Raw genomic sequence first — 20,738 nt, 5'->3', positions numbered from 1 at the left:
GCAATGGTCACTGCTGGTGGGCACAGAGAAGCTCTTGGCTGTGCCTGCAGTTGGTTTTTCCTCCCCCTCTGTGTTCAGAGGATGCTTGGTAAGCAGGCCCTGGGAGACGTTTCCTCCCCACAGAGTTGGCCAGCCAAGACAGATGTCCAGTGCAGAGCAGGTTGTGGGCTGGTGTCCTGGCTCTGCAGGACATCCCCACCAGGTGTGGCTGTATCCCTGGCTTTCCATTATGAAATGCAAGTCTCAGAGCTGTAAACTCTTGTGGGCAACAATCACAGCCAGTGTGCAGCAGGGGATGGTGTCCCTGTTTGTTGGTAAACTGCATTAGAGTGTTTTGCATCATGTTCTTGTTCCCAATTCCATCCTCCCTTTGTTTTACTGTAGCTTCTCCTCGATGACAACTCACTGCTTTTACACCTCGAAAACAGTGGGAGTGTAGGCAGAGTTAACAGGGAGTTTTACAGCCTAAATTTTGAGAGTAAATCCTCGGTTTGGGTGCACACTCATCAGTGAGAAATAACTGGTGCTGGTTTGGGACAGGGGAGAGAGCTCCTCCTCCCCGTTAGAGAAACTTGTGGTGTTCAGCAGGGCTAAGAGTGGGCATTTCCAAGCAGCAATCTGGGAGCAGCAGCAAAGGGAACTAAGTGACCATTGATTCCTGGCTGAGCTGCTCGATGAGCTGCAGTTCAGATAACAAAGAGCCAAACTCCAAGCTCAGTTTTATCCTACTGGGACATTCACAGTAGGAATCACGAGATGATTGGTGCCCATATTGTGTCATTTTCCAGGCTTTCCTCGCACCTTGTCCTGTCGCCTGACCAACACCTCCCTGATGCCCATGGCCTTCACCCTCCACATTCCTGAGGATGGCTCTGGAGAGCCCAGCCTCAACAGCTCGGATCAGACATCCAGCAACACTCACCCATCCTGGAGAAAGGGAGCTCAGGGTCTCATGAAGCCAATGGAATTTACCATAACGCCCTGCAGAGGGACCATCTGCTCCCAGGCATTCCAGGATATCCAGGTATGGGAAGAGTCCAGCCATACACACTTCAGCAGGTGGGGCTGAAGCTTCACTGATGAGTGGGAGGGCTTTGGCACTGCCAGCTTTGAGTATTGTGTGAGTAAGAGCTCTGCACTGGTGTGAGGCCTCTTTTAGCTGGGTTGCTCGGGATGTTCCTGAAGGAGCACAGTTTTGTTTCCGAAATCACAAGCTGAAATCATGTGCCATATGGTCAAGTACAGAAGCCATTCGTGTGTTTTTGAGAGGAATTTCTCTGATGGAAAGCAGCAGAGGAAGGATGAGGACAGAAGGTGGCTGTTAGAGGGAGAGATGTCATTGTGTAAATCAGTTTGCTTTTCTTCCCTGTCTCGTTTCTCCTCTCCTGAGGAGCAGAATGAGTTGTATTCCCTGTGGGGATCTCCAGTGGGGACAGAAAACACTCTGCAGCCATGAACTGCCCAGCACCTGCTGGGCCACACTTTGCCCTCAGCTTCCTGCTGTAAAGCTGACACAGCTCTGGAACTGGGCATATGCTGTTCATTCTGTTCAAGTCAAGAGATTTCCTCTGCATTTATGTCACTGTAGTCAGATGAAAAATTGATCCCTTAATTTGAATAAAGTGGTGAGTAGACCATTAGTCTGATGGTGCTTTAATTTAACTTACCTATGTCCTGATAATTTCAAGATATGTTTAATAAATCCAATCTTGCCAGAAGGCTTTTGTTGCTCCCAGAGATTGCACTCTACACACGGACCAGCAGAAGAATTAAGGCAAAATCCTTCCTTTCTTTGCCATGGAACAAGAACTGGAGGACACTACACATGTGATGAACCTTTGGGAGTGAAGAAATATTTGCTGCTCTTCCCTTCCACCAGGTCACCCTGTGTTCCAACACCGTGGGGCCATACCAGATGGAGCTGGTGGTGGACGTGGTTGGTGTTGGCAAGAAGGTGTCAGCACTGCCCATCACAGCCAGGTACCAGCACTTTCCTTGCAGCTGCTCATCTTTCCTCGTGCACCCACCACCAGCACCCTGCCTTGCACGGGGTTTTGCTGGCTGCAGCTCCAAAGGAGGAGGGTTGCTTAATGAGATGGTTCTGCCTAGCTTGATATAAGAAAAGAAGTGCTTGGAAAGCACTTGGAAAGCCCATGGTGAGAAGCACCCCTGCTCACAGCCAGGCACAGCTCTGGGCCTTTTTCTAAGTGGAACAGGAAGGACATTAATTATTTGCCTGGCTTTTGGTGCTTGAGGTGTAACAAATTTCTCAAGGGCTGCCTGTCCTCCTTCCTGCAAGAGATGGACTTGTGCTGGGTGGTGACCATTGCTTTGGGACACAGTGAGCAGCCTGCTGAGAGCTGGGGTCTGGCTCAATTAACCAACACGTGCCAGTGGGAAAGGGGCTCATGGCAGGAGTGGTGAGGGCAAAAGAAAGGCAAGATCTTATGAAGGGGAATATAATCCTTGATGTGGCAGGTGAGCTCAGGTTTCACTGCTTCCCTCTGGCTCTTTTGAGCATTAATGTTCTCAGAGTTGAGGCCAAAAGTCGTTCTTGCTGCAGCCGAATTCTCTCCCGTTGTGCTCCCATGGGTGCCAGTTGAATGACAAGAGGGATGCAGTTCCCTGGTGTTGTTCCCTCTCCCAGGCAGAGCCCTCCAGTCGGTACCTGGGCTGCAGTTTTGTAAAACAAGTGCAAAGAAGGACAGTCAGTGTATAAACCCGTGGGGTGAAGGACTGAGAGAGCTGTAGGGACTGGGAGAGGGTTATAATCCATTCTGTAGGGCTTGTGCCCTCCACTGCTGGAGCAAATGGCTGAGTTTTCAGGCAGGGCAACAGTGCTATGGGAGGGGAGGGAGTAATTTTTACTGAGACTCTGTAGTCTTGTGTTCTTTGAGCCTTCATGAGCCCTAGTCCTCAGTGGGAAGCTCCCCCAGAGGTCATGGCTTACTGACACTGTTGCAGGAGTCCTTGCAAGCCTCCTTGGGCAAAGAAAGGGCAAAGCTGCTGAGACAGCTCTGGAACAGGACACATGCTGTGCCTGGGCACTTGGAAGCCTCTGCAGTGCTGAGTCTCGGGGTCTGCCCCTCCTTGACAAGAGGTGTTCAAGTGAAAGGAAGTTAGAGGTGATTTATCACTGTAGGAGTATTTAATGTCCCTTTGACGTGACAAATGTGTTGTGCTCCATTTCACATTCTTCAGGGGTACAAGTTCTCTAACCTTTCAGTGTCTCTAATTCCTCGGGGTCATCTCTTTGCCCAGATGTGTTGTTCCTCCCCTGCGAGCGCTCAACCCCATCATGACATTTGGACGGTGCTACCTGAAGGTCCCCTACCAGAAGATGCTGAAGCTTGTGAATGACAGCGACTTTCCTGGCTGCTACAGGGTTCTTCCTCAGGTTGGGCATCACATCCACCTCCTCCTCTCAAATGTTATCCAGTTGTTTATGGGGGGAAAAAAGGGGTTTGTGTAAGACCTTGCCGGTTTCTATTCAAACATAAAGGTTCGCTTAGAACAGGAACCTGCCTGAATACAAACTTCAGGAAGTTGTTTAACTTCTTAGGGAAGCAGTTTATATTCTAGTCTTTGAGATGTTTTAATGTAGGAGACTTTAGAGGGTTGTGAAAAGGTGCTGCAAGGGGGGCTGCCAGCACAGGAGTGGGTGTCTGTGGATGCAGCAGCTTTTGGACCCCCTGAGGATGCTAAGCCCCTACAAGTCCTTCATCTTGTTTTGTGCCTTTCTGCTTTCTCCTGGGGATTTTTAAAAGTGTGTGTGAGTTGCCATCGTGGTAGATGTCAAGGAGTTTAAAGTTTCCTCCCTCTGAAGTTGTGTTTGATTCTGTCCCTCCTAGGAACACAAGGAGGAGGATGCTGTGTGGTACTTCACCCCTCAGCCACGTGGGACTATCAAGGCTCACAGCTCAGTGGAGATCCCATTTATACTTAAAACCCGACTGCCGGGAGAGCATGACACCATTGCTGATGTCACCGTGTTTGGGAGTGAAGAATCCCCACTGGTGAGTGTGAGGAGAGATGTGAGCCTTTGTGTGACTCATCCCGATGGAGTGCAAAATGTACAGGGATTCTTCCAGGGAAAACAGGAGCTTGTGATATATGGCTGGTGTGGACAGGAAAGAAGGGATTGGCAGCATAAGCAGGATCTTATGCCTAGAAAAGAGGAAGTATAGAATCCTTGTAGGTGGTAATCTCAGTGCCTGACCCAACATATAGTGGGAAATGGGATAACAAGCCCAGTCTGAACCCCAGACCAATCTGTGGGTCTCACATTCTGCTGGGAGGGTGGTTTGGGGCAAGATGGAGCAGCGAAAGGAGTGCAAGCAGGCAGGAGGTAGAGGAAAGAGAGAGAGTGTGGAGGAGGTGTGAAGAAGCAAGAATGGGAAACAGCATTTCTCTGTGTCCTGATAATGGGAACTTGTGGCTTTCAGATGGGATCACTGCATATCCCACGCTTGCTCCAGGCCTTCTGTTTCAGTCTACAGCACTGAAAACTTCAAACAGCCAGAATTATCCCCAGCCTAGGAGTGCCCTTAGAGCTGCCTAAGCTTTTCAAACTTTCCCTGATGTGTCCTTTTTTTTTGATCTTTCCTACCTTCTTCCTGGACCAGAAAATCCATTTAGAGAGCATTGGACAGGGGCCGGTTGTCTATGTATATCCAACTGAGATAAACCTGGGCACTATCCCAGTCGTAAAAGATATTTCCCAAACTCTCCACCTCTCCAATCAGAGCGTCATCCCTGCAGTCTTCTGGGCAGAGATGGTAAGTATCTGTGGGGCTGTTTTCCAGTGAAAATGACTGCTCGGTAGCAGCCTATGACTTGTTTTTTATATTCAATGTTTCCATGCCTCTCTGTACAAGATATTCCATCCGAGTGCGGCAAGAGGAACCTGGCTCTGGGGGTGGTTTTATCTGGGATAACCCTCAGTGAAATACACACATACACTGCAGTTTTCTTTCTGCTTAGTGCTTTCCTGCTGTAGCCATGCAGAGCTGACTTTTCCAAAGCAGAGGGCACTGGGACACCTCCCTGCGGCTGATGATCAATGGGAAAAAAGGGCTTCAGTCCTTCAGGGGCTGTTGAGAAGCACTGAGAACCTCCTGGGAAAGAAGACTTTAGTGTTGGGGTTTTGTTCAGCTGGTTTTGCAGAGGAGGATGCTGTGTGGTACTTCACCCCTCAGCCACGTGGGACTATCAAGGCTCACAGCTCAATGGAGATCCCATTTATACTTAAAACCCAACTGCTGGGAGAGCATGACACCATTGCTGATGTCGCCATGTTTGGGAGTGAAGAATCCTTTGAGAGCCTTCGGGCTCTCAGCAATATCCTCCAGCTGTGTGGCTGCTGTGGTGGGATTGGAGCAGTCCTGGCTTCCTCTGGCCTTGAGCCTCTGTGCCAACCCAGCTCTGTTGTCAGGAAGCCAGGAAAGTAGCTTCCCTTGGCATGGACTCCAAAGAGAGACTGGAGGGGGAATAACCTTCTCCTGAGGAGGAACATCCCTTGGGTTGAGCAAAACTGGGTTAATGAAGTGAATCTGTTAAAGGAGGGTAAAATACAGGTTGTATAAGCTCTTAGAGAGTTGCTGTTGCCAGACACCGTAGGTCAAATTTAGGGAAATTAAACCTTTATGGTTTTTACCCTCCTCTCTTTAGTCCTTCCATTTCCTGCACCCCACAGCAGACCAAGGTCCATGGTTTCCATCCCAAGTTCATGCTTGGTTTGTCTTACAGGCTGGCACGTGCTCACGCTGGAGGACTGAACCCAGTAAGGGAGTGATCCCCCCTGAGAGTGAGGTGTCTGTGACTGTCACAGCAAACCTCGATGACACGGGGAAATTTGAGGACAAGGTGAAGCTGTTCATCGAGAACAGTGAAGTGAACATCATCCCTGTGCAGGCTGTGGGTGTTGGCACCACCATTGTCACTGACAAACCTTTCTCTCAGGAGCTCAACTTTAGCCCCCACTTCAGGTAGGATCTCTCTCAGCTCCCACTTCTCCCATGGGCTCAGCAAGGAGCAGTTTTGCTGTAGTCCTTCAGGCTAGGTCTTTTTCAGTAGGTCCCAGCTCTGTTTCCCTGAAGCCACAGGGATTCCTTTAGAAACATGTGATGGCTACTGGGGAGCCATTAGAAACCCTCAAAAGCCACTGAGATGGAAAACAGCTGCTGGGTGGTGATGAACTTAGGGGCAGCCAAGGCCTGGCTGTGGCTGAAGTCTTGAGCTCAGGTGACCTTTTGGTGGAGGTTTTGTTGCTGAGTGTGCACTCAGGGAACTCCATCAGGGTGCTGAAGGTGGGTGACTGCAGGGAAACAGCAGCTCCCATGACATTTCCTCTGCTTCTCTTCTAGCCATGACATTTCAATGTCATTTCATGACATTTTCTCTGCTTCTCTTCCAGCCTCACTCCCTGCTGTTACCAGTTCAAAATAACAAACAAAGGGCGACAAACCCATCAGCTGTTCTGGACCACAGAAGGGTTCAGCGTCGTTCAGCAGCGTCGTGCCCTCGGTACCACCAAGGGCAAAAGCACTTCCCAGATCCCCAAACCTGCCAGCCCCGTGTTCAAGCTGCAACCGCCGCAGATGGAGCTGGTGCCGGGCCAGACTAAGGACATGGTGCTGGAAGGCTTCTCCAGCACCCCCCAGGTGAGGTCCCACCAAGGGCTGAGCCTTTCCCATCAGATCCCCTCCACTGGGGCTTCTCCCGCAGCCCCTTGACATTTGCCTGGGAGAAGGAGCAAGTGCCTTCAAGAAACTGTTTTAAGGCCACAAGTTTCCATGGCAGCACCAGTTGCTTTCCTTGCTGGCCACCATCAGTTGCTAAGGCTTTTTTGTGTTTCCATAGCTACCAAAACCCAGTGCTGATCCCAAAATACAGGCTGAAGGAAATACTGGTCCTTCAGGGCAAACAGGAGGTTACCAGTGTCGTGTACTGAGGCAGAAAGGAAGGGCAGAGAAAAAAAGTTAGACTGAGAGCCCAGGCAGAAAGCAAATGAAACAAGTGCCAAGTGCTTTATCTGGGGAAAGCAGGGAGTAAAACAAAAGCCCTGTGAAGGGAGGGAGTGTCTGGGAGCAGCATCGCTTGTCCTCTGCAGACAAACGTGGGCAGAGGGCTGGTCTAACCCTGAGTCCTGGAGGAGGAAAACCAACACTGTGTCAGCTCTAATGATCAGTGTGATGTCCATCCACGTGGGAAACTGTTCCCAGAGATCATTGACAGTTTGTCTTTCGTCAGTATTTCCATAACTGCTCCCCAGTCTCTCAGCCAGCCCTGGTGTCCCAAGGGCAGCCAGGTCTTGCAGCACCCTTGGAAAGCAGCTCAGAGGGGCAGATTTTAGCAGGGCCTTGAGATGTTCTCCTCCCTGGACCTTTCTTTCCAGGGGAAGTACAATTCTGCAGAGAAGCTGCCAGCTAACCCTTGTATGCATTCCCTGGCTCCAGGACCCCTGGGCACAATATTTAAGCAAATGTGGAAGAAATCTACATGAAGCTCCTACTGATTAGCCCTTCTGTCACCTGTTTCCTTAATATAGTTACTTTTTTTTTTTTTTAAATCAGTTCCTACTTTCCCTCTTTCTGTAAGCACTATGCTCAGCAGTGGCACAAATCAAAGCCATAATCATTTGGGGCCAGAATTATTACAGCTGTAGGCAGCACAGGACTCACAAGCACCTTTTGTGGCTATTGGGGTGCAGCGTTACAGATATTTGAGTGCAGAATAAGTAAGATGCAGCACAGAAAGGAAAGGGGCTTTTGAGGAGAGCAGTGACTATGGCAGGAAATGGGCCCGTGGGTGGTAAGCCAGCAGCCACTGGTGACAGTGACTCTCACATGCAGAAGGTGAAGGAGCGGCTGCTGTGTCACGCCATCGTGGGGAAGGAGAAGAGAAAGAAGCAGATAATGCAAGTGGATGTCAGCTGCGAGTTCATTTTTCCCCTCGTGCAAATATCTTCCAGAGAAATCATGTTCCGTGTGGAGAAGGTAAGACTCTGGATTGCATCCTTTCATGGCATTTAATGGCATGGCTGTTAAATCAGCTGGAAGGGTTAGAAACTATTAGAAAGAGTAAATAGAGATGTATGCACTTCTGGGGTTGAAAAATGTGAAATGCATCGGAAGGGGAAGGAGGTCTGTGGCCACTTGAGGTTGTTTTTCCTTGTCTCCTGTTTCTCTAGTCGCCCAGTGATGTCCTGACTCTCCTATATAAGCCTCTGTCTTTAAAAAACAACTGCTCCCTGCCACTCAGCATTGTGCTGGACTTGAAGAAGCCATTCCTAATCTGTGATGTGGACCAGCAGCCCCTCCCTGAAGATGCTCAGGTGAACAGCCAGGGACCTTCCTGCTGGTGAGGTTTGAAGAGGGAGGGGTGTGGTGGTGCCCTTCTGTTGGGAGGTCCTCAAGTCGAGAAGTTCTTTCTGTAGAGTCAGCAGTGGACTGGCTTGAACTGAATCAGCAGAGCTGCTGAAGGAAGCAAAATCTCACCTGAATTGGGAAGACCCATCCTGGCTCTAAGACGCAGGGAGCAGACAACTAGGTCTGGGCAAGCCATCCAGTCTCCTGGAAAGCATCCCAGCTCTCCAGCAGCCATCCCCTTGTATTGCTGCCAAGCACAGAAACATGAGCCTGAGAGAATCTTGGACAAGAGTGTGATGCTCATAGTCAGACCCTCACCATAAAGAAATGAAGGGTGAACTGGGAAGCCCACGCTGGGGTCACACTTCAAACCTTTAATGTTTCGTGCTGTCAGACCTTGGGACTTCATCACACAGGTGATTAATACTCTTCATCTCCTTGCAGCCCATAAAACTGGACAAAGGGGAGAAACTTCATCTCCACATCCAATTTAACCCGGCTTATAAAAAGGATTTGTATAGCTGGGTAGCAGAGAAGACACTGAACATGAGGTTCATGGAGCATCCCCATGAGGAGCAGATCACCATTCGGGGAGAAGTCCACTTTCCAAACCTGCATATCCAGACCAAGGCCCTGGACTTTGGCTACATCATGAATGGCACTGAACAAGTGGATTGTGTGGCAATGACCAACTGCAGCCCAATCCCTGTCCACTACCACTGGTCCTTCCAGACAGACAGCCAGGTGAACACCATAAGGTAGGTGCTCCTTTGCTTGGAGCTCTTCTTCCTGGGGTCCTGTTTGTGCTTTGCAAAGACCGAGGCTGTTTGCCTGGGATCTGACAAAGTGCTTTTGAGATTTCCTTGTGGAAATAACAACAACCAGCCGTGGTCAGGCTGGATGCTCAGGGAATAGGTGTTCTCCACCAGTTGGACACTGGGTTGGAGACAATGTCCTCCAGCCAAACTGGGACTGTAAGACACTCCCAACCCTTTTTGCATAGCAGTAACCTGGAGTCCTGCTTTACCTCTGGAGCTACAAAGCCATGCTTAGGCACTTGGACAAGCAGATCTGTAATGTGACCTCTTTTCCTTCCCTGCCAACCCGATTTGTTGTCCTTTCCTACAAAGAACCTACACAGGTGCTGCCACCAGAGTGCAGTGCTGCTGTCCCAGTCTCTTCCTGCTGCTTTGCTGTAGCTCCCATACGGGTTTCCCCTGGGAAGGAAAGCTGGTGGGGAAAGCTGCTTTCTCAGACCTCTGTGGCCTGAGGCAAAGACCACCTTGGTGAAGGGAGTTTCCAGCTGTTAAACCACACATCACCCTCACAAACCAGCTCTTTGGTGTTTGACAGTGATCAGCAGGTTCTGCTGGGGCTCTAGGGGTGGCTGTAGCTGTTGGTGGGAGCACTTGTCTGAACACCCCTGGGAAGCAGGGCCATACAAGGCTGGGCTGGGCTTTCCAAGCCCAAGTGCAATCCTGCAGTAGTGCTGGGGCACATCTGTAAACACATTTCTGGCAGTTCCTCCTGCTGTGACCTGTGCAGAGTGCAGAACTTTGGTCTGGGCAGTTTTTATTAGAGAAACAAATGGTTTTTCCATAATGCCCCAGGAAACTGAGCCCAGTTAACCACTGGGCATTGAAGTGCTGCAGTTGCAAAGAATAGAGCTCATCCAGAAACAGTTTTGTTTAGGGAACTGGGACCTGGCTCAGAGGAGACAACCTCTTGGGAGCTGACATGTTATTTTCCAGGTTCAACCCTTCACCACCTAAATTCAAACCCAAACCACCAAAGAAGGAGAGGGACTCTTTGAAGTACTCAGTGTTGCCAAGGAGGCAGTTCAGTGCTGAAAGTGTGGAGGAGCCAACTAAAGGCCTTGAAGCAGTGCAGGATCCTGCCCAACAGCCAGCAGGTTCAGAGGACTCTCTGGGAGCAGAGCAGGATCCTGCCCAACAGTCAGCAGGTTCAGAGGACTCTCTGGGAGCAGTGCAGGATCCTGCCCAACAGTCAGCAGGTTCAGAGGACTCTCTGGGAGCAGTGCAGGATCCTGCCCAACAGCCAGCAAGTTCAGAGGATGTCCTGGGAGCAGTGCAGGATCCTGCCCAACAGCCAGCAGGTTCAGAGGAATCCCTGGTAGCAAAGGTAGATTATCTTGTGCACCTACTGCTTGTGTTGCCTCCCAAACTTGCCCCTGTAAAGCTGTGCTCATGCCAACCTCCCTTTTTGCTGTCCTGCTGTCATGTGCCCTGAGAGTGGGCTGAGCAGCAGGGCCAGTGGCTGGAAGTGGGGCATCTGGGGAGGGACAAACAGGATAGTTTTGCCCAGAGAAACCCACTCAGATCCTACAGACCTATCTTGAGTTTGGGATTTTTTTTTCTTTTTGGCTTATTTTCTTTACAATGTAAAATGAGGTTTTCATTTGCATCGTGATGAGAAGGCTTTTGGTTTCCTTCCTGTACCAAGCTGTGCTGAGTCCTGATCTCCATTCCCCTCTTTCCAGCCCAGCTAGAACCACCATTTTCACATCCCTGCCTTCACCCAAGAGCCAGTATTGCAGTGATGGCTCCAGAGCTGTCTTTTTTAAGGCAAAACTTCTCTTCCTCCTAGCATGGAAAATGGCCTTTGGAGTGCTGACTTGCCTGGTGAATCTTGGTGCTTTGGAGTGAGAAGTGGCCCCATGGCTGCTCATGGGGCAGTAAAAAAGGATGTAAGGAAGCACGGGAGTTTCTGAAAGCACCAGTGTTGGCCTTAAGTTCATGGAGAGGAGTTGTACCTGCTCACACCCCAATATTGGTCATTTTAACTCTGCATGTTTTTTCTGAATCAGGAGAAACAATACCCACTAGACACAAAGAATAGTGTGGTTGAATATTCTCAAACAGAAGCATGAAATCATCTTTATTTCCTGGTTGTTGCCCGTGTATGCACAATTAAACCAGGGAAATTCAAGCAGCTATCCTAGAATCCTGGAATGGTTTGGCTTGGAAGGGCCCTTGGTTTTGCTGGGAAGGGACCTTCAAAGATCCTGTAGTTCCAGCTCCCTCTGCCTGAGTGCTGGGGGTATCCAGTTCCCTTGTGCACACTTGCTTGTAGGAAGTGCAGACAGAGCCTGTGCCTCATCTGTGGGTGGGCTTGGACCAGCACTCCACCGATAGCACAGACATACCCACACTGGATCTGTGCCCAGGTCCCATCTCAGCTGCTCCTGGTGTGGTGGGGTGGTGGAGCCTGCAGCAGAGTGATCTTGCTCAGACAGTGCTCACTGCAGCCCATGGTGCTTTTTTTCCAGGTGCTGCCATCCACTGCTGTGGAGCCTCTGAGCCTGGAGACCATGAAGGGATTGAGGCAATTCACGGGGGTGGAGAACCTTGCCTTGAGAATGGAAGAGGTAAGTGGGAATCTGTCTCACTTCCATCTTTCCAGTGTGGAAAGCAGTTCTGTAGCCCCCACTGCCACTGGCATTGCCCACAGAGGGGCCTCAATCCTTCCAAGCCCATCACAAAATGCTGCTGGAGCAACTGGTCACTGGAGAGGCCACGTGGGACAATTTACATATTCCTTGGACATAGGGCTGCCCAAGGATGCTCCCTGTGCAGCACCTGGGGAGGGCATTGCTCCCCTTGTACCTCATCAGGTGGTTGACTGGAAATTTTTGCAGGAGTTTTTGCAGTAGCACCTTGAGGGAGCAGCATGTAAATCAGAGAGAGAGGAAAAAGCCTCAGGAGTCAGATGAGCCAAGCTGGAGTCCTCCCCCCAGCTCCAAGGGCTTTCACCTCCGAGTCTCCTGTATTTCTGGAGGCAGTAAAATTGTTTTCAAAGGCAAGTTCTGCAGTGGAGAGAATATCTTGCTGCCAGGAGACATCCTAATTTACTTTAATGTCGTGTATTAATTAATGCATTGATCAGGGAGTATGGAAGAAGATTTCCCCTACGGTTCCTGCACTGGTCATGGATGCAGGATGAGATTAGGATGATTCTGGCTGTCTTTGAGAAAGAGGCCCCTCCAGTTACCTCTGTACTTCACTCCAATCCACAGCTGCTCTTCTGCACCCATTTCCAGGCTCAGCATCTCGATCCCTCCTCCCCCCCTGCAGGTTTTCGATGTCCAGCCGTTGTTCGGGGTGCTGCAGCCGGGCGAGAGCCAGCACGTGCTCTTCACCTTCTTTGGCCACCCCAACATCGTCGCCCGTGTCACGGCGCTGTGCCACGTGGAGGGAGGCCCCACCTACGAGGTGGAGCTGAGTGGGGGGACTTTGGACCTCAGCTACCACCTGGACACCTATGACATCGACTTTGGGCTGCAGGTACCACCCCCCTTCTCCTGGCAGAGCTGCTGCCTTGGGACCATCCCCAGTGGGTTGCTGCCCACCCCAGCCCAGGGCTCTCTCCCCTTCCCAGCTCCTTTGTTGGCTCTGGGCCCTGGAAAGGACAGCCTTTGAGGGATACATCCAGCATCCAAGCTGGTTGTTAATGGCCATCTCCGCCTCACACACACACCCACCACCAATGCTGGGAATTCCTCCTCTTTGAGGGACCTAGCACTGCCTCCTGAGGCAGGCAGGATCCCAGCGGGGATGTCCAGAGGGACATGTCCCTGAGACATCCCTCCCCTGAACTGCTTCTAAAGCTTGAGCTCCAAGGGGATGCTCTCCTCTAATGCTCTTGCTTAATCTACAAAATAATCCAGGGAGGAAGTTGGGCTTCCAGTCACTGTAGCTGGAGAGAACGTCCCAGAATAATCCTCACTTTACTTCTTTTCAGTTAAAAGCCCACACATATTTCCAGCTGCTGGCCCTGTCTGTGTTGCCCCTGTGTGTCTCCCTTTTTTCCTGTCAATGTATTTGCTTGCCAATACTTGCATGCAGGTGCCTTTTCCTCTGGAATGCCTCAATGCCACCTCCATTGTTTCACCAGGCTGTTTGGTGACCCCTCAGAGTAAAGAGGGTCCTGGTTCATTTATTACAGGCCCTTACATGGTTATTACCACATCTCTGCGTGCTGCCAGAACTCCCTGCTCCTGTGCAGGGCTAAGAGATGTCCTGTGCCTGACCCAGCCTGACCTGGGATGGTCAAGTGCCTGTATCTCCTCCCCAGTCTCTGCTCTTGTGTTGTGGCTGTTTGCTTCCAACCCCATGAAAGAGGAAAGAGATTCCCAGCAGCACAGTGGTATCTGTAACTTCCCACTCTTCTGTCCTCTCTCCAGCTGTTTAATGAAGTCATCCAAGCAGAGGTCACCCTGCAGAACACCGGGGTGATTGGATTCACCTACAAGGTGCTAGACCCCAGCACTGCCAGGGCAGACAGCCCTCTGCCTGGTGAGCCCGTGGTCGTGCCCAGCACGGTGAGTAGCACAAGTGATTGGCCCCAGCCCTGTGTCAGGTGGCCCAGGAGAGGGTTGAAGTGAAAAAAAAAGGGTAAAAAACCAACCAGACCCAGCCTTGAGAGGCAGGGCTGAAAGCAATTGCTGCTGGGGTTAGAGAAGGTCAAGCAAGTGCTCTCCTAATAGACTCCCTCGTGGCCTTGGCCAGCGGGTGCCAGCAGTGGGAGACACGAGCACATCAGTCACTCCTTGGACCTGGACTGCTGAGCTCTCTGGCTGTGTTGGCATGGAGCTGGGTGGTGCCAGCTCTTCTGAGGGTTACCTCACCCAGGCTGTGTGATCAGACAGGACTTATTCCTTGTCCCTGCTTCCTCTCTGCCAGCACTATGCAGCAATTTACATATTCCTTGCTTTGGCTTGAAGCTCCTTTGACAGAAGTTCTCATAGCCCCTGTGCTGGTCCCTCACTCCCTCCAGCTTTGCTGCTCTGCAGCAGCTCTGTGGGGCAGTGAGGGGGCCAGGGAGGAGAGGGGCTGGAAGAGAAAGGAGAGGAGTTTGCAGCATCCCACCATCCCAGCTTCTTCGTCATGCCTGGATGCCTTTGAGCTTAAGCAGCGTTCCTGCTGACTTTGGCCGTCTTTGGAATAAGAAGTGAAAGCCAAATCGCTTTCTCATTGTTTCCTGCCTGCCTCCTCCAAGGGATGACACGCTGATGCCCCCTTCCTGCCAGCATTCGAAGACACAGCTCAGCGTGGCCCTGTGCAGGCAGCTGCTGTAGCAGCACCCCGGGTGCTGGCAGCTTGGCAGGGCTCCCTGGGGCTGCAGCCGTGTTGGGTGCTGGAGTGAGAGTTCAGGGGACCGAGTGGCAGGATCTGTCCCGCTCAGCTGCTTCTCCCAGCAGCAGGAATGGGACTGGGGAGCCATCCAGCCCAGCGTGCAGGGGTGAGCCAAGGAAAGCTGCAGCTGTGTCCTGTCACCCAGAGACAGGTTTGCCCTCAACCTGGCTGGTGTGAGCCGAGCCTGGGGCTTGGACAGCGCTTTTGGAAGCCCTTTCCAGCATCACCCTCTTCCCTAGATCTCATCCTAGTCTCTCCTCCTGTGCTTCCAGAGATATATGTTTGCAGGTCACTGTGTAACCACAAAGGCATGAGGTGTTTTTGTCAGGTTCATTAATAAGGGGTCAGGCCCTTTGACACCAGCCTGGAACCACTGATGTGCTGTGACAGGAGCTGCTGGCCCTGCTGAGTGCAGGCAACTTCACTCCTCTTCCACAGTGCCTGGCAAAAGAGCTTTTACCTGTTGAGCCTGGCTCTTGCTGGCAGAGGGCAAACCCCGTTAGCAGCAGAGTCGAGCTCACCCTGAGCACAGGGCAGGCTCTGCTGGAGGTGCAGCCTTATGAGCCCTCAGAAGGACACACTGTACCCTTGCCTTGGAGGCTCGAGCTTTTGGGTACAAGGAAGTTAGAAGGTGATGTGGTCTGACACTTTCTTCCAGATTCGACCCTGTCTTCTCTTCTCAGCCTGTCTGTTGCCCGAGGCATCCCCCATCAAACCCTCTCTGATGCATTCCTTCCCTCTCTCCTCCCATCCCCTGCAGGGTTACATTGAACCTGGCAAGGAGCGAGTGCTGAAAGTCTATTACCTGCCAGGAGTACTAGGAGTTTTCTGCAGCACTCTCCAGATCCAAGTGGGTCACCTGGAACCAGCAGAAATCTCCCTGAAAGGAGAGGGAACCTTTCTTAGGATCTCTTTGGACCTGCCCTGGACTGTCAAAGGTGAACACTGCCTGTCTGCTCATCAGAAAGGCCTCCTGGTTTTTTCCCCCTTTTTTCCCCCTGTAGGGCATCTCCACTAAGCCTGGAAGTTGCAAGGCTGCCAGACCAACACTCACCCCTCTGGTTGCTTCCTGAGTCTTGAGCAGAGTAGCCCATGTGGGCTTTGTCCCAGTAACCATCCTGCAGATCTTGCCAGCACATCTGTCAGAGAAAAGATGATGGCTAGACAGAAAACCCTGGGAAAACTGTAAGAGAAACTTGGCAGGGCTTTTGGCAGGGTTGAATTTGCATGATATTTCAGAGGATGAGATGCTCCTCTGTGAGGAGCATGATGGCTGAGAGTGAACATGAGGATTTAGAGAGGAGCAGCAGCATCCACTTTCCATAGATGGCTTGAGGGGTTTGTTTCTGGGAGAGGCCAGTGTTGGGGAAGTGGGACTTCCCAGCTTAAATGGGTTTGGCAGTGCACCCACACTTCTATTTGTGGATAATTTTTTTCCTCCAGGAGATGAAAAATTTGAGAAGATACTGAAAGAGATAAAAGAAAATCTGCAAGAAGAGAGGCAGAGCAATGAAGCAGATGTTCTGTCAGAGCCTGCATCCGTGGAGCCATCCATGGATGACCCTGGCATCGAGGAGCAGCAGCATCCACTTGCCCCAGGTGACTTGAGGGGTTTGTTTCTGGGAGAGGCCAGTGTTGGGGAAGTGGGACTTCCCACCTTAAATGGGTTTGGCAATGCACCCATGCTTCTATTTGTGGGTAATTTTTTTCCTTCAGGAAACGAGGAGATACTGAAAGAGACAATAGGAAAAGAGGAAGAAGAGACTCAGATCGATGAAGCAGTTGCTATCGAGGAGGCGTCCGAGGAATCGTCCGAGGAATCGTCCGAGGAATCATCTGAGGAGTCATCTGAGGAGTCATCCACAGAGTCATCCACAGAATCATCCACAGAGTCATCCACAGAGTCATTCACAGAGTCATCCATGGAATTGTCCACAGAGCCATCCGAGGAGCCATCTGAGGAGCCTTCTGAGGAGCCACTTGAGGAGACATCCAAGGAGCCACCTGAGAAGCCAGCCAAGGTGCCATCTAAGAAGACATCCAAGGTGCCATCCGTGGCTGCCCGTGACACTGACTCTGACACTGATGATGGCATCGTGGTAAGAGCAGCTGCTGTCCTGATTGGCACATGCCACCCTCTCCATGTGACCTGAGCCCCTTGTACCCCACAGCAGCTTCCTGGTGCCCTGCTGGCACTTGGGACCTCCCTGCCCACATCTGGCTGTGACTGTTTGTCAGCTCAGCATTGGCCCAGGGGCTGCCCACCTTTGGTTGTGGTCCCTCCTGGAGCTGCACCAGCTTCCTGGCTATTCCAGGGAGAGATCCTGAAGGCCATGCTCAAGGGATGGAGTTGATGGTGCTTTGAAGAAAATGCAGGTCACTGCTGGGGAGTTTGTTGCTCCCAACCCAAGCCCTGCCAGATTTACAGACCTTAACAGCAGCCTGACACAGCCTGACTGTGCCCTGGGGCTGTGCTGGCAGTGCTCATCTCCAAGAGGCTTGGTTGTGGTTCCCTTTCCAGGAGAGCTTTTATCCAAGCTGCTTTGGCACTGGTTGGGGGCAGGCAAATATCTGGAGCTCTGGAAGGTTCCTGGCTTGTCTGTCTGTCTGGCCAGATCAGTTTTTCTAGCAGTGGCTGGGCAGGCAGAGATGCTGGAGTTACTTCCCTGGAGATAAGGTCCTGGCTCAGAGAGCAGGGGGTGTCACAGACACTGAGCAGCCAGACAGGAGGACCCCATGCCCCCTCTCAACAAGAGCAAGGTGGGATCCTCTTTCACATACAAGCCTGGGACTTGGGACAAACCCTTGCCAACCAGCCACTGCCTTCTCTTTCCTCAGCAGGACACTTGGGTGCAGAGAGAGATGGAGTTGATGCTCATAAAGCAGCATGTCCTGGAGCAGCACAGAATTGTAACCTCCCGTCCCCTGGAGCTCAGGGGCTTTGACAAGAACGTTCGTCAGAAGCTTGTCCAGTGAGTAGGGACTCCAGTCCCCTATCTCCAGGTGTCCCAAGGGTAACATCCAGCCGTGCTCCCTGCTCCTGAGAGCTCCTTGTTCCTGCAGAGCTGGGAACAGCCAGGGACTTCAGAAAGGGTCCGGTCCCAATAGGTGTGACAGGCTCCCTGGGAGCAGCTGAGTGTCCTCCCTTCCCCAGTGCCACGCTGAGCTTTGGAGCAGCTCAGCTCCCCCACAGGTTCTGTTCTTAGGGCTGAGGACAGACTATCAGGCCCTTCCAGGCTGCACAGACACTGTCCCTGCTGACAACTCCAAGCTGCCATCTTGATTCCAACTATCAGAGCACACTGAGCAAAAGGAGCAGGGAATCACACAGGTCACCAAACCCTTGAAAACCCTAAATCAGGCCTGGATGCTGGTGAGGTGGCAGGGCTTACCTAAGGAGCTTCCCCTTGCTCCTTCATGAGGTATCACAGGCACAGGAGGCTCCAATTCAGGAAGAAGATGCTCTGCAAAACAGATCGTTGATGTGCTTTCCTTTGTGGGATTGCTCTGGGAAAGGACCCTCCTGTGAATTTTGCCAGTATTGATTACATTTATCGGTGCTGCTTTGGGGGCAATTCTGGTTGCAGAGCAGTGAAGATTTCCTGTGCAGGCAAATTTTATTCCAAGGCCCTGAAGCAATTTCAGGCTCAAGCTTTACACCAGGCTAAGCAGTTTCATTGAGACCAGTGGATGTCCAGTGGACTTATCTACACTGGCTTTTCATATCAGAGGAACTGTGACCAGTGTCCATTTTAAACTAGTTTTATTTTCAGGTACCACTGGTAACTGATAAAACCTAGGACCTGCACTCCCTGCGACTTCCCAAAGTCATTGCCAGGCAGTCAGGCCTAGAGTTTTATGGGCTTGAGTTGAGTTTTTACAGCAGTGAACACAGAATTATCCACTTTATTCACATCTTCCATCCATGTGGACATGTATCCAGGCTGTGGTTTAAGGACTGTCTTCACTCCTCCTTCCAGGGTTGAGCTGCCCAACTACATCCTGGACATGGGCAGCGTCACTCGCGGTGACACTGAGACACACACTGTGGACATCACCAACACCGGGTCCCTCCCGGTGTCCTTCCAGATTGAGACACGTGTCCTGCAGGACAAAGGTAACCAGTGCTGGAGAGGCTTCCTATGGGCTTGAAGGAGCCATCCCAGATAGCGGTTTAAGCCACTAGACAAGGGGAGGGGTTTTGAGTGTTTTCCCCTCAGTGCCCCTGCTGGGAGCTTCAAAGCCTGAATTCTCCTGGCCAGCCGTGCCCAGGGACCTGGCCTGCCTGTGGCTGCCCTGTGATGCTTCATTATGGTTTGCTGTGTCTAAGGGATGCTCAAGTGTCTCCTCTAAGTTGTTGACCAGGGAACAGCACGGGGGGATCTTAATTGGAAATTCTCCTTTGGAGAGCTCTGCGCAACCTTCCCTGAGGCGCCTGATGAAGGAATTGCTGGAGGTGCTCAGCTGATCTGTTTTGGTTTTACCATCCAAGGTGGACCTTGGATTCTGGCTGTGAAAGCCCTTTCTCCTTGAGTGGTGGGTGACAAGTTAAAAAGAGCAGCACCTTCTCCAGAGATGCAGAATGGTCTTTCCCAGAGCTGCCAGCCAGGACCCCTCTATGACCTTAGAGTGCGTGTGACACATTTCATGTTGCTTGTTTATCTCAGCTGCTTTATTTTTGTCTGTCCAAGGTTTCAGTCTGGACCTGGACCAGGTGCAGTGCCTGCCCTACTGCAACACTGAGAGGATTGAAGTGCTTTTTGACAGTACCAACTTGCCAGTTGGAGAGGTGGATGCACGCCTGCCCATCAAGGTGCCACAGCTTTTGGGGCAGGTAGCAGGTTGGGCACAGCAGCAAATGTCACCTGGACCCTCAGCTGAATTGTCTGTCCTTCTCCAGGTAACAGGAAGCTACACAGTTCACATCCATCTCTTTGCTACTGTGACTGAGCATAGCATCCAGAAAGAAGGGCCTCCTGACCTGCACAGCCCCACACCATTGACGTGCTCTGAGAGAGGCAAGAGACGTGATGGCCGGAGATCTAAATCTGCCTTTAAAAGGTGATGCTGCAGTTGAGGTCTGTGGGTTTCAGCAGGAGCCAAGGACTCTCGGTGCACCCTTGGCTCTCACTCAAAGGTGCTTGAGAGATTTGGTTGCTGCCCCAGCGATGAGGAATGCTCGCTCTTTTTTGGTAGTGATATCCTTGCGTCAATCAGTTGCATGATCCCTGTTTTTCCTGTTGGGAAAAGGAGGCACGAGGGTTTTCAGGGGCCTGGCAGTAATGCTGAGCACAAAAAGGGGCTTTGCTGGTGTCCAACCTCCCCCCAGGGCCTCTTCTTGAGGATGCCAATGAAGGGCTCCCCTAGCATCCTGCTGGGTCTGGTAGAAGAGGTGGGAGAATTATTCCCTGTTGGGAAGTTGGAGGAGCAGCAGCTGTGCTCCCTTTCAGAGGGAGCCTTTCCTTGTGGCTCCCCACCTTCCATACTTTGAGGTTTCAGATAAACACTGCCATGAACAGATTAAAAGATTTCTGGTCCATTTGATTAAATTGCAGAGTTTGTGGTGTGTTCTCTTTTGTGACTGAGAGAGGTGTTTCTATGTAAGTGTTTAGACCCACACAGTGAACAGAGTACTTGGAGTCAGTGAAGGGCCAAAGCAGCAGCAAACTCTTCCTCCCTTGCTGTGTAAATAGCAAGAAGGGCAACTGAACTGGTGAACCTCCTGAGTTCCAAATGGCCTTATTCAGGATAGCTCTCATTTCTTTTCCTCGTTGGTGCATGATTCTGTGGAGCATTTCTCTCCCATTCTGGAAAGCAGAGGTTAGCAGGAGAAATTGTTATTTTCCATATACCATACAGGTATAGAAATAGGTTACTGTCCTAGGGTTTGAGGAGTCTGGAGGATATCACACAGTCAGATTTGATTCTCCACATAAGGGCAGGTTACTTATCAGGTGCTGCCCATAAAAGGTAGAGGTGGAAGTCTGTAGCAGAGTGGGATATCCCTATTCCAGACAGGGTTGCCAGACCTCAGCAGAGGGCTGGAACTGAGGCTGTTAGTGCTGCTGACTGTCAGGATTTCTAAGGAAATCCTAGCAAAAAGACAACAGAAATTCTTCCATTTGGTTGCAAACAAGATGCCACCAGTTTGAGAGCAAGCCCTAATCCCAAGGAAAGAATTGTGGGTTTTCTTCTCCAATGTGTTTCACCCCAA

At 51.2% G+C, this 20,738-nt stretch overlaps 1 protein-coding gene across 8 annotated transcripts in view; it reads left to right on the top strand.

Annotated features, from left to right (window-relative positions):
• Positions 1–20,738, top strand: part of LOC116793165 (hydrocephalus-inducing protein homolog) — a 30,872-nt gene that overhangs the window by 9,407 nt on the left and 727 nt on the right. Inside the window, exons 13-35 of one of the 8 annotated variants that reach the window (XM_032700792.1) lie at positions 789–1,024; positions 1,880–1,980; positions 3,262–3,397; positions 3,852–4,016; positions 4,626–4,778; positions 5,749–5,987; positions 6,416–6,662; positions 7,854–7,997; positions 8,192–8,335; positions 8,814–9,127; positions 10,121–10,281; positions 10,384–10,511; positions 11,659–11,757; positions 12,464–12,673; positions 13,573–13,710; positions 15,285–15,462; positions 15,968–16,123; positions 16,241–16,428; positions 16,462–16,623; positions 17,363–17,496; positions 18,505–18,641; positions 19,216–19,337; positions 19,425–19,585. In XM_032700792.1, coding sequence (XP_032556683.1) covers positions 789–1,024; positions 1,880–1,980; positions 3,262–3,397; positions 3,852–4,016; positions 4,626–4,778; positions 5,749–5,987; positions 6,416–6,662; positions 7,854–7,997; positions 8,192–8,335; positions 8,814–9,127; positions 10,121–10,281; positions 10,384–10,511; positions 11,659–11,757; positions 12,464–12,673; positions 13,573–13,710; positions 15,285–15,462; positions 15,968–16,123; positions 16,241–16,428; positions 16,462–16,623; positions 17,363–17,496; positions 18,505–18,641; positions 19,216–19,337; positions 19,425–19,585 — 3,853 coding nt within the window. The other 7 variants (XM_032700790.1, XM_032700787.1, XM_032700789.1 and 4 more) reach the window with 7 other exon arrangements.

This window comes from Chiroxiphia lanceolata, chromosome 13 (assembly GCF_009829145.1).
Source record: "Chiroxiphia lanceolata isolate bChiLan1 chromosome 13, bChiLan1.pri, whole genome shotgun sequence".
Lineage (NCBI taxonomy): Eukaryota > Metazoa > Chordata > Aves > Passeriformes > Pipridae > Chiroxiphia > Chiroxiphia lanceolata.
Note: the sequence above shows the minus strand (reverse complement) of the source record. Positions and strands in the feature narration are given on the sequence as shown.